This window comes from Trichosurus vulpecula, chromosome 5 (assembly GCF_011100635.1).
Source record: "Trichosurus vulpecula isolate mTriVul1 chromosome 5, mTriVul1.pri, whole genome shotgun sequence".
Classification (NCBI taxonomy): Eukaryota; Metazoa; Chordata; class Mammalia; order Diprotodontia; family Phalangeridae; genus Trichosurus; species Trichosurus vulpecula.
Window position 1 is genome coordinate 199,301,639 of NC_050577.1, and position 13,756 is coordinate 199,315,394.

General features: G+C 38.9%; 1 protein-coding gene across 1 annotated transcript in view; it reads left to right on the forward strand.

Moving 5' to 3' along the window:
- Window positions 1-7,130, forward strand: part of LOC118851157 (probable polypeptide N-acetylgalactosaminyltransferase 8) — a 34,241-nt gene extending 27,111 nt beyond the window's left edge. The window contains exons 9-10 of the mRNA XM_036760679.1: window positions 5,303-5,470; window positions 6,975-7,130. Of these exons, the coding sequence (XP_036616574.1) occupies window positions 5,303-5,470; window positions 6,975-7,130 (324 nt within the window). The remainder of the gene's footprint in view (window positions 1-5,302; window positions 5,471-6,974) is intronic.
- Window positions 7,131-13,756: the final 6,626 nt, after the last annotated feature.

Genomic DNA, 13,756 nt, shown 5'->3' on the forward strand with positions numbered 1-13,756 from the left:
TGGGCAGAACTGACACAGGCAGGGCTGAAGCAGGCTTCAGGGCACTTAATCACTGGCAGCTGTGGTGGTTTCCAGACTTCTCAACCCACAAATGCCAAAGACAACTTAGAAGGTCAGTGGGAAAGGTCTGGTGGATCTGGATGAGAGAGGAGCCTAGTCCAGTCCTCGGGCAGTGGCAGTGGTAGTGGTAAGTGTGGCAGCTGTTGTATCAGTAAGGCAAGTAAGTAATCAGTAAGAGGAGTAGACACCTCTCCTTAGATCATACAATCTAAGAAGAACTGAAAACTTACAGGTCCCTAGAAGTATCTCTGAAAACAGCTTCATAAAACCCCTGAAGCTTGGAACAGTATGCCCTCCACACTGGAAGAAGAACCCTTTCTTAACAAGTAGTTAAAAAGTCAAGTAATTGGCTGGGAAAATGAGCAAACAGTGGACAAAGTCAGACTATAGAATCTTACTTTTGTGACAAGGAAAATCAAAACATACAATTTGATGAAGACAATAAAGTCAAAGCTCCTACATCCAAAATCTCCAGGAAAAATACAAATTGGTCTCAGGCCATGGAAGAGCTCAAAAAGGATTTTGAAAATCAAGTAAGAGACGTAGAGGGGAAAATGTGTAGAGAAATGAGAGTAATGCAAAAAAAACCATGAAAAATGAGTCAACAGTTCGTTAAGGAGACCCAAAAATGCAGAAGAAAATAACACCTTAAAAATAGACTAACCCAAATGATAAAAGAGGTCCGAAAAGCCAATGAGGACAATACCTCAAAAGGCAGAATTCGCCAAATGGAAAATGAGGTCCAAAAGCTCACTGAAGAAAATAATTCCTTAAAAATTAGAATGGAGCAAATGAAAGCTAATGACTCTATGAAAAATCAAGAAATTATAAAATAAAACCAAAAGAATGAAAAGACAGAAGAAAATGTGAAATATCTCATTGGAAAAACAACCAACCTGGAAAAGAGATCCAGGAGAGAAAATTTAAAATTATTGGGCTACTTGAAAGCCATGATCAAAAAAAGAGCTTCAACATCATCTTTCAAGAAATTATCAAGGAAAACTGCCCTGATGTTCTAGAACCAGAGGGTAAAATAGAAATTGAAAGAATCCACTGATTACCTACTGAAAGAGATTCTAAAAGGAAAACTCCCAGGAATATTATAGCCAAATTCTGAGTCCCCAGGTCAAGGAGAAAATATTGCAAGAAGCCAGAAAGAAACAATTCAAGTATTGTGGAAAACACTATCAGGATAACACAAAACTTGGCAACTTCTACATTAAGGGATCTGAAAGGTTTGGAATATAATAGGATTAAAACCAAGAATCACCTACCAAGCAAAACTGAGTGTAATCAATGAGGGGAAAAACTGATATTCAGTGGTGTAGAGGAATTTAATGCATTCTTGAGAAGCCAGAGCTAAAGAGAAAAAAATTAACTTTAAAATACAAGACTCAAGAGAAGTATGAAAAGGTAAACAGGAAAGAGAACTCATAAGGGACTTATTCAAGTTGAACTGCTTACATTCCTACAAGGAAAGATGATATTTGTAACTCATGAGATCTTTCTCAATATTAGGGTAGTTGGAGGGAATATATATAGACAGAGGACACAGGGTGAGTTGAATATGAAGGGATGATATAAAAAATTAAGGGATAAGAGAAATGTAATGGGAGAAGGAGAAAGGGAGAGATAGAATTGGGTAAGTTATCTCACATAAAAGAGTCAATTAAAAAGCATTTACAGTAGAGGGGAAGAGGGGAGAGGGGAGAGAGAATGAGTGAACCTTACTCTCATTGGATTTGGCTTGAGGAGGGAATAACATAAACATCCAATTGCATATGGAAATCTATACCACCCTACAGGAAAAGTAGTGGGGAAGGGGATAAGAGAGAGGATGGGGTAATAGAAGGGAGGACAGATTGGGGGATGGGGTTATCAGACGCAAACACTTTTTTTTGTATTTTTTTTTGTTTTTGAACATCTGTTTTTAAGACTTTGAGTTCCAAATTCTCTCCCCTCTTCCCTTCCCACCCACCCTCCCTAAGAAGTCAAGCAATTCAACATAAGCCACATGTGTATCATTATGTATAACCCTTCCACAATACTCATGTTGTGAAAGACTCACTATATTTTGCTCCTTCCTAACCTATCCCCCTTTATTGAATTTTCTCCCTTGACCCTGTCCGCTTTCGAAAGTGTTTGTTTTTGATTCCCTCCACCCCCATCTGCCCTCCCTTCTATCACCCCCCCCTTGTTTTTATCTTCTTCTTCCTCCTTTTTTCCCGTGGGGTAAGTTACCCAATTGAGTATGTATGGTATTCCCTCCTCAGGTCAAATCTGATGAAAGCAAGATTCACTCATTCCCCCTTACCTGACTTCTCTTCCCTTCCTACAGAACTGCTTTTTCTTGCCACTTTTATGTGAGATAATTTACCCCATTCTATCTCTCCCTATCTCCCTCTCTCAATATATTCCTCTCTCATCCCTTCATTTTATTTCTTTTAGATATCTTCCCTTCATCTTCACCTCACCCTGTGCCCTCTCTCTCTCTCTGTATAAAATATATATATATATACACTTACATATATACATACATACACACTCACATATAAATATATATACATAAACATATATATATATATATATAAACGAATATTCCCTTCAGCTACCCAAATACTGAGGTCTCATGAATCACAAGCATCATCTTTCCATGTAGGAATGTAAACAAAACAGTTCGACTTTAGTAAGTCCCTTGCAATTTCTGTTTCTTGATTACCTTTTCATGTTTCTCTTGATTCTTGTATTTGAAAGTCAAATTTTCTATTCAGCTCTGGTCTTTTCACTCAGAAAGCTTGAAAGTCCTCTATTTTATTGAAAATCCATATTTTGCCTTGGAGCATGATACTAAGTTTTGCTGGGTGGGTGATTCTTGGTTTTAATCCTAGCTCCATTGACCTCCGGAATATCATATTCCAAGCCCTTCAATCTCTTAATGTAGAAGCTGCTAGATCTTGGATTATTCTGATTGGGTTTCCACAATACTCAAATTGTTTCTTTCTGGCTGCTTGCAGTATTTTCTCCTTGATCTGGGAGCTCTGGAATTTGGCGACAATATTCCTAGGAGATTTCTTTTTGGGATCTATTTGAGGAGGCGATCGGTGGATTCTTTCAATTTCTATTTTGCCCTGTGGCTCTAGAATATCAGGGCAGTTCTCCTTGATAATATCTTGAAAGATGATATCTAGGTTCTTTTTTGATCATGGCTTTCAGGTAGCCCAATAATTTTTAAATTATCTCTCCTGGATCTATTTTCCAGGTCAGTGGTTTTTCCAATGTGATATTTCACATTGTCTTCCATTTTTTCATTCCTTTGGTTCTGTTTTATAATATCTTGATTTCTCATCAAGTCACTAGCTTCCACTTGCTCCAATCTAATTTTTAAGGTAGTATTTTCTTCAGTGGTCTTTTGGACCTCCTTTTCCATTTGACTAATTTTGCCTTTCAAGGCATTCTTCTCCTCACTGGCTTTTTGGAGCTCTTTTGCCATTTGAGTTAGTCTATTTTTTAAGGTGTTGTTTTCTTCAGTGTATTTTTCAGCATTTTTTTGGGTCTCCTTTAGCAAGTCATTGACTTGTTTTTTATGGTTTTCTCGTATCCTTCTCATTTCTCTTCCCAATTTTTCCTCTACTTCTCTAACTTGCTTTTCCAACTCCTTTTTGAGCTCTTCCATGGCCTGAGACCAGTTTATGTTTTTCTTGAAGGCTTTTGTTGTAGGCTCTATGACTTTGTTGACTTCTTCTAGCTGTATGTTTTGGTCTTCTTTGTCACCAAAGAAGGATTCCAGAGTCTGAGACTGAATCTGGGTGCGTTTTTGCTGCCTGGCCATATTCCCAACCAACTAACTTGACCCTTGAGTTTTTCAGCGGGGTACGACTGCTTGTAGACTAAAGAGTTCTATGTTCCATGCTTGGGGGGATGCACCAGCTCTGCCACACCAGCACTCCTCCTTCCCTAAGAACTCCCAACCCGGACTGGACTTAGATCTTCAGCAGGCTCTTCACTCCTGCTCTGATCCGCCACTTAATTCCTCCCTCCACATGGGCCTAGGGCCCGAAGCAACTGCAGCTGTACTTCCGTAGTTGCCCCACCTCCACTGCCCCCAGGGCGGTAGCTGAACCCCCGAACTTCTTCCACTCCTGCAGCTTTTTCCACTAACCTTCTCTGTTGTCTTTGGTGTTTGTGGGTTGAGAAGTCTGGTAACTGCTGCAGCTCACTGATTCAGGGTGCTAGGGCAAGCTCCTCCCGGTTCCTGTTCTGGTTGGTCCGTGCCGCTGACCCTGGGCTCTGCTCCGCTCCACTCTGCTCTGCTTCCAGCTCCGTGCGGGATAGACCTCACCCAGGGACCATCCAGGCTGTCCTGGGCTGGAGCCCTGCTTCCCTCTGCTCTTTTGTGGGTTCTGCAGTTCTAGAATTGGTTCAGAGCCATTTTTATAGGTTTTTGGAGGGACTCGGTGGGGAGCTCATGCTAGTCCCTGCTTTTCAGCCGCCATCTTCAGAAGCAAACACTTTTGAGGAGGCACAAGGTCAAATGAGAGAATAGGTGAGTGGGATAGGATGGAGGGAAATACATGACTATTATGGAAACATTTTGCATAACTACACATGTATAATCTATCTCAAATTGCTTGCCCTCTGAATGAGGGTGGGTAGGGAGGGAGGAAAGGAGATAATTTGGAACTCAAAGTTTTAAAAACAAATGTTAAAAATTGCAACTGGAAATAAGATACACAGGCAATGGAATATAGAAATCTATCTTGCCCCACAAGAAAATAGAAGGGGAAGGGAATAAGAGAAGGGGGGTGATAGAAGAGAGGGCAGATTGGGGGAAGGGGTAATTCATGATGTCCTGGGGTAGGAGGAGATGAGGGGAGAAAATTTAGAACTCAAAATCTTGGGGAAGTGAATGTTGAAAACTAAAAATAAATAAATAAATTGGAAAAAAGAGAAATCATTGTAACATGAAAAAAAAAACACAGAAATAAAACTTATTTTAAAAAAAGAATTATATGCCACAATGAGAAAGTACAATAGGACTTTTCTGGCATGTCTCAGCATGTGTTATTGATTATCCTGCACATTTAGAAATTCTCAACTCATACTGGTATTTAGCAATTTTGACACAGTGGAAAGAGAAAAATAAGGTTAGAACTCTGACAGATAAACAGCCTGCTGGCTTTGTCTGGCTAGAATTGTGTCATTAAGAACTCTAACTCTGACAGGTTCTTCTGCTCCTATTTAGATTTTATTTTACTCTCTGACTGGACAGCTGTATCTGGGGAAGTTGTATGATAAATGGCGTGCGTATTTCCGATGCCTGGCGGACCTTGGAGAAGGGGAGAAGCCAAAATTACTGTCATGCTCTGAAGCAGCTGAAAATGGGACACATATATTTTGGGATTTCAAACAGGTGAGTAACAACTATTGAGTTTTTTTTCTGATTTGTTTTTGTGAATGTCAGGTTTTGGAGTTTAGACTTAGGGTGATGAGACTAAACTCCCCTTTTGCCAAAGCATTGACAGTTTCTGACCAGGGAAGAGACATGTTGAAAGTGGTGTTCTAGGAAGATTTTAGTGATATGAAATATGCATTGGAAAGCTCAGACAATCAGAAGGAAATTATCTAGCCACAAAGTGGCAATTGTAGCTCACATATATAAAAACCCTTTCAGGTTTACCAAGTACTTTCTTCACAATAACCCTGTGAGAGTGATAGAGAAAGTGTGATTGTCTCCATTTTGTAGATATGGAATCTGAGGCTCGGAGAGGTCATGTAACTTATCCAAGATCACATGGCTCACGAGGGGCAGAACTAAGATTTGAACTTAGGTCTTCTGATTCCAAAATCATCATCTTTAAACTACACCCTAGACTTTCTGTCAGTGAAAACAGTGAAATTGTCAGCAAGTGGACTTGCTTGAAGTCAGGAAAGTTTGGCTAAACTTGCTTTAAATGTTCATGGATATATGGCCACGAACAGATAACCTAGCACTTTTGGATCTCAGTTTACTTATCTGTAAAATAGGGATAAGGAGACAAAACAGGGGATAATATCTACCTCAAAAGTTCAGCTCAAGTGGCATAATATATGTTAATCACTTTCCAAACATTAAAGGATTTTGGGAAAAATAGGAAGAAAGGAATGATAAGGAGAAATATTTTGAAGGGAGAATCCTACCAAGCTAGATTGCTAGCCAGAGATCCAAAATCCAAAGAGAGGAGTCCGAATCAGTTGGTCAGATATAAAAGGAAGAAGGGATTTCATTTGGATCAGCAGATCAAAGAAGCACCCAAAGGCAAGTGATCCTGATAGTATCCCCATAGTCCCAGTCATGGTTTAATGGGGTAAAGCTGGGGAGGGAATGAGATTATTGACCTTAGTCCTATTTATAGTTCTCAAAAAGGCATGTTCAAACCCAACTCTTCACTTCCCTCTGCATTCTTAGAGAAAGAGATGTACTTTCAAAAGCTGGCTCCCTCTGTGCTCTCAGTCTCGTCTTATCCTTACTTCTGAAGAATCTGCCTTTCAGACTCATTCTCTCCTCTGACATCTTCAATTATTCCCTCTCTTCTGACTCCTCTTCAATCTTACATATGTTCATCTCTATTAGCCACCCTTTCCAATGACCAAGTCCTTCCTTTCATTGACAAACTTCTCAAATGAATAACTTAGCCCACTTCCTCTATCTCCTAATAATCAGCAACCTGTTCACCTCCCTTCTTTTCCCCAGCACCCTACTGAAATTTCTTTGGAAGATCATCAGAGATCTCCTTTTAGCCAAATTGAAATGGACTTCTGCATAAGGAAGAGCAGAAAAATCAACCATGGAGCATGAAAGATAGGGAGTGGAGCAGGAAGAAGACCGGGCAGGCAGGGTATTTTAATCATAATACCTATGCTCTTTTTATATTCAGGGGGAAGCTATCATCAACAGAAATACCAAGAGGTGTATGGAGCTCAAGAAGGGCCCTTCAGAATCCTATATCATAGTCTTCCAGGAGTGCACTGGGCAATCATGGAACATTCAACATTTTGTCAGAAACTCGCGGATCCCAGAAACCTTTGGTTAACATTAAGTCTAGCAAATGATTTATAGGATCATAAAATGCTAATATTCCAGGGGGCCTTAGAAATCATCTAGCACAGTCTGTTTAGTTTAAAGAGTAGGAAATTGAGGCTTAGAGAAGTGAAGTAATTTGACCACGTGCCCACTGATAGCGAATTTCAGAGCCAGGATCTGAACCCCATGTCTTCTGACTCCATATCCAATGTCTTTCCCACTAAATTATGTTCTTTTCTTGAGCTAAAAGAACTTGGACTTGAGTTTACCAGTGCCATCAAGGTCAGGGACCATGAGACCTGACCCTTTTAGCTATAAAGACAATTTTATGACAACCAGATCTTGGAAAATAAACATCATTGAATCACACCAGATATCCAAATGTCTGTATGGGGAGGTAGCCCTTGTAAAGGGATGGAGGATAGAGAACTGCAGAGAAGAGAAAATAAGCTATAATGATAACCTATCTCATCCCGCTGTAGGAAGAGGAATTTCATTCCAGGGATCATTGTTAAAAACTCTTTAAAATAAAAAATATTGTATGGCCACAGGACGATTGTATTGGTGGGAAAGGAAAATGAAATATTCCTGTGGGTTTTATCAATTCTATAAAGCTCACATCTCCTACAACTACCGTTTCAATTTTCCCTTTCTTGTCCCCTCTGCTCAAATCACCTTGTTTCCTTTAAGAAATTGTCTTCCAGTTCATACAAGATGGGCAACACTTACAGTCACCATTTTACACAAAGATCTCAAAGCACTATCTCTTGTTGCCTTTTTTGAAAACCCTAACAAATTTGCCCTTCTCCAGTACTGTGCTTGTCCTGTTCTCCATGATTTTCCAGAGATGACAGGTAAAAACCCAGCAACAACCTGAACCTATAAATGATCATGGATCTTTCTTTTTTCCTTTCCCTTCTTTTATCTCCCAATCTCCAAACACATCAATATTTCCCTTCTTTCTGTTCATATTTTTTTCATCTTTTTATTACTAGAAGCATTTACATTCCTCAACAACATTATTCTCTTTGATAATCTGGAGAGCATAGAAGCATTAATAGCATTATACAGTAAAGGTCTTAGAGCTGAAAAGGACATCAGAGAATATCTAATCTAAGCCCCTAATTTTGCATACAAATAACTGAAGCCAAAGAGGTTAATTGGCTTGCCCAAGGTCAAGGTGGTAGTAACTGAGGCAGGATTCAAACAAGGGTGTCCTGTCTCCAAAACCAGTGCTCTTTCCACTGATTTATATGGGCATTGGGCAAGAAAAAGCAAGGAACAGAATAAAGGCTGGAGAGACAGATTAAACACGGAAGGTAGGGGGTTGAAAATGATGACTCCACCATTGCCTTCACAGACAGAACACAGCAAGAAGGGACCTCTGAAGCAAGAGTGAGAGACAGGTCCAATTAATGCTTAATTGTCTGTTGGATTGAAATGATACAGTGGTGATTTTTTTTGGCATATACTTCAATTCATTTCACCAGGAAAGCATATACTAAATCCAAAGCTTATCTATTTTTAAAAATGTATTTACGTTTATGCTTAACTAGTTCAGATGCCAACTAGATAAAAAAGTGACGGATCATAAATATTTCAGTTTGCATCTTTCACTATTTATGAACAGAGTATTTAAACAGTGAAGGACAGTGGCAGGAAGGCAATGTGAAGAGAAAGAAACAGTGGTTCTGACCCTCTGTTTATTTAAAATTGTCAGGACTTCATCCTGCATGGAGGCTCCTGAGCAAAATGAGAGAGAATATTTTTTATATTGATTTCTTTTCTATTTTATATAAGTGTACCAAAACAAGGTACACATTGCAAGTAGCCCCCCCCCCCCACCTTAGATGAAAAGTGAGCCAGTGACCATTGCTGTCTGGTGAGGGGCTGAATGTTGTGAACCACACTTCATTCTCCATTATTCTAATGCTTAGGACCCATGTCTTTCCACAATTTATAACTCTTGGTTTTGTGTTTACTTCCTCTATTAGCCAGGTATGAACATACCAAACCCACACTTCGGGATAACTTTCATCATTTGGGTTGCTCTAGATTTTTCCTTCTTTTCCCTTACTTTTCTCCTCAGCTTGAATACCCATGGTATAAACCTGTCTTTGTAAAGCATTATGTCCTCAGGGACTTACGTTCCTTGAACCATCTACCATACACCAAGCCTGACTGTGCCATTACTCCTGCCCCAATTTCTCACAGCATGGGTTTGGGATGTAATGCCATGTCTGTGAATCTGAGCACTGAAGACCAGAACAACCACTGGCATTTCTCCAAGTTCTTCACATTGGAATTTTTCCACCATGACTAGGTAGCCATGCAAAGCACAGCTCTCTGTACTTGCGTGGTTTTGTAGTCCGAAAAAAAATACAGCTGATGTTTGCCCAGACAAGCAGCTTTCTCAGGCCTCAACTCCACCTAGAGTCATGTCTTATGGTCTCTGATGTTAAAACAGCATCTAACCTGGAATATACCAACATTCAGTTCAGTTCAGCACACATGTATTAAACATACGCTAGGCTCAAAGCTCAGAACTGGGCTTTTGATGCAAACGTAAAAAATTAAAATAATTCTTGCCTTTGATGATCTTATATTCTACCTTGGTTTAAATACATAGATAAGGAAATATAAAGTGATTTGGAGGGAAGAGTACTAGCAATTTGGGAGATCCCTAAAAAAATAAAATAGTCTCTATTCTCAATAAACATATTCTAACAGGGAATACTAGTACACATGTAAGGAGATACTGAATAAATACAAAATAAACACAAGGTAGCTGGAAATGAAGGAGGGGAACTAACAGTTGGGAAGCTTAGGAAGGTCTTCATGTACAAGATGATGCTTGAGCTGAGTCATGAGGGAAGTAAAAGATTCCCTAAGGCAGAGCTGATAAGGGAAGTACATTCCAGGTAGAAGGGCCAGATGGTAAAAATGCAGGGAGACAGAAGATCAGTGAAGTGTCACATATGAGAAACAGCAAGACCAGTCTGGTTACATCATAAAGTGCGGGTAAAGAAGTAATGTATTCAGGCTGAAAAGAGTTTGGAGCCGGATTATAAAGGCTACAGAGGAATTTATGTTTGACCCAATGGTAATAGGGAGCCTCTGGTAGTAGGGAGTGATAGTCAGACCTGTGTTTAAAGAAAATCATTTTTGGCAACTCCCTGGAGAAATAGATTGGAGTGGGAAGAGACTGGGAGGATGATTAAGTCATTGCAATAGATTAATCAAAAAGTGATAAGGTCATGAAATAAGATAGTATATGTGGGACTTTAGAGGTAGAGGGGAACATTGTGGAGGTAGAAGTGGCAAGATTTGGCAAATGGTTGTATATGTGGGAGGACAGATAGTAAGGAGCCATGGATGGGTTGCAATCTGTACTGATGGAGGGCATTTCTTCCCACTATGATATTAAGGAGATCATAGAGTTGTTCAACTACTGCTTAGAATCTACTCAAAGATCTTTCAAATGAAGAGTTTCAGTGAGTTTTGAATCCATTTCTTAAAAATATAAAACTGCAATGCCTTCTGAAGAATTTGCAAAGAAAATCAGTTGACATCAGGAAATATGGACATTTACTAGCCAAATTAAAAAAAAATCTTTGCATAGTTGGTGGTTAGGATTTAAAAGTTAATTATATATATATATATATATATATTTAATAATTGAAGCCAGTAATATACTTCTTCCCTTTGGATATCTATCTTTATTACATATCTCTTCGAGCTACAATGGTCATCAAAATCAAGTATTTGAATAAATTGAACTTAGAAGAGACCTTAAAATGGCTGCATCACAAAGAGTAAAATCAAGATTTTGAAGAACAATGAAGGCTGTGCATATTACTCATATGCTTCATTATGCTTTAACATAATTTTTTTAAAATAAAGAGTGCAAAAAGTTTCCTACTACTCAAATAAAATTTAAAGGGGCATCACTGAAGAAATATAAGATTGGAAAAGGTGGTAGGATAGCATTTGTATATGATTTGTATTGATCTACTTGTATCCATGTCCCGCCCCCCGCCCCCCACCCCCACCCCCACCCCCCCCCCCCCCCCCCCCCCCCCCGCCACCCCGGAGAATGTAGGTTCATTGAGGGCAAGGACCATAATGTATTTTGTCTTTGTATTTTCAGCACCTAGGACAGAACATTGTTTACAATAGTTACCTAATGAAGTCTTGCTGGATTGAACTGGAAGTGGGAGGAATGAAGGATAAACAGACACAAGAGTTGTTCCACTGGAACCCTACCCAAGAAACATACGTTCCTAGAGGAAGACCTCTAACACATTGCATGGATCATTATCTAATTTTCTAATAACAGCTAGCATTTATATAATTTATATAATTCCTTAAAGTTTGCAAAGCACTTTATCCTCATGGCAACTTTTGGAGGGGGGTCACTTCAGAAACAAAAGCTGAATTTTTAAATGTTTTGCTCTCATTGGCAATTACCTTAAGATGCAGTATACAGTTAGCGTCAAGTTCATTATTAAAGATACTGAATGTAAATCTTATTTCAAATAATAATTTTGACAATTTTCAATCTTTTTGGCTGACCTTTTTCATATCTAATTGAATTATTATTAGTTTTCATAATACCTTGTAATGTGGCTGACAGAGCTTAGGCCGGAAATAGAAGAATTGTAAACATTGCCATTTTCTGGATGACTTTGTGCTTGAATTATTAAAGTTATTTGTAATACATGGCTTCTTAACAGGAATCTTTTTTAAGCTTTTTTAATCTTTTTTATTTTGTGACAGTTACTTCTTTTCAAATGAGACAATAAGTCTGTAAAGCTATTTAGTTGGACACACGTAAATTGCAGTTCTTGACAATACCCTGAAAATGGTCAAATGAGTAAGAACATCACATCAATCCTTCCATACTGTAGAATTCCTATTCTTTCTTTAGGATTCCTTATGTCTGAACATGACACAGGATATGTGTCATGACATAAAGACAGAGTGAAGGTATCAGTGTTCCTCTGTATGTTAAAAATAAATAAAACTTAATTTATTTCTTTTGAGGGTGATAGTGTAAAGGGACGATTCTATTCATCTACACAGGAGGAGCCAATAGATCAATGTCTATTGCCCAAATTCAATATGGATCCAGATGGACACTTTACAGAGAATTTGCCCAACATTATGTATATCTGAAGCAAACATACAGATTGACAACAAACTAAGCACATAGTTGAAGAGAAAGGGAAAACAAACTGGATGACTTTTAGAAAATCACAGCTAAGCTAAACTAAGTCTGTGTATGACAATGTAGCATCTGGACCATCTGCACTGTCATACTGAACCTCCCCTCCAAAAAAATTAACTCAGATTCAAGGTATTTTAGGGGTTCACACACATTCAAAACCATAGCTTACAAGCTCTATTATGTTTATTTTTTTCTATTTAGCCAGAGTATGCAATTAATTCAAAATAAAGATGCAATAAAATAGAATTAAAAAGTCACGATGAACAATTCTTCCATTAACCTTGGGGATGTTCTTTCAGGAATTCACATACCATCCATCAGGAGAATGGGCATACATATAACAACAGTAACAATAGAATAATAATTAGCATTTATACAGTGCTTTCTGTGAGCCAGGCGCTGTGTTAAGCACTTCATAAATATTGTCTCGTTTGATCCTGACAATAGCTTTGGGAGATAGGTGATATTATTGTCCTTATTTTATAGTTGAGGACACTGAGGCAAACAGGATGGCCGGCAACCTTTGGGTATGATGTAACCGCTGAGCATATTGTGACTCTGAATGTCTCCACTATACCTCTCATATCCAGGGAGAAATCATAGCCCTCCGGTATAGACAACTAGCTACCTAACTAAAGAATCAGCCATTCCCAAGATCTTCTCTGGCTTAGCATGCAAATGTATTTGAGCCAGAACAAAAGGTAAGGTCTGAAGGTGACTCCTAGTCTTAGAGAGTATCCTGATTAGTCCTCCTGGTGACTGCTGGGCATTGTCTTTGCTGAATTGCTCCACTGGTCTCATAGTATGGGTATTCTCCCTGCCACCAGCTTCTGGGCTCATTTCTTCAGGGTTACCCAAAACCATCTTTAACTTCAGTGTGCTGATATGCCAGGGATAATGTAGGCTGACAGTTATTTTATTCAGATCAGTGGTTCTATGGCCTTTTTATTTATTTTTGCTTCCATCTGTTATACTTCAATTTGTCTTCCCTTAATTCCTTAACAAAATTTTAAATCCTTAATTTTATGTGGAGTTGAATTAAGGTAATTAAGATCTCCCAGGCACCTGACTTGGAAAGTCAAGATGATGTTCAGATTTGGGCTGGTTTGTGGGTCAAATTTAGAGATGCTGGTGGCAGCTGAAGAGTACAAAAGACCTCTTGGAAATGGCTTTGAGGGTCAACAACAGAAACTATTTCCTGTTCCCAAAGGGTACAGGCTTACAGGGTAGTAAACACACAGACATATTAGTCAACACACTCTCTGCCATAGTTACCCACATTTTTAGCAATTACCCGTTAGTCAACAAAACAGTTGAACCACAGAACATTTGTTAAGTGCCTTCTGTATGCCAGGCGCTGTGCTAGTCACCAGAGATACAAAGGTAAAATATATCTCCACCTTCCA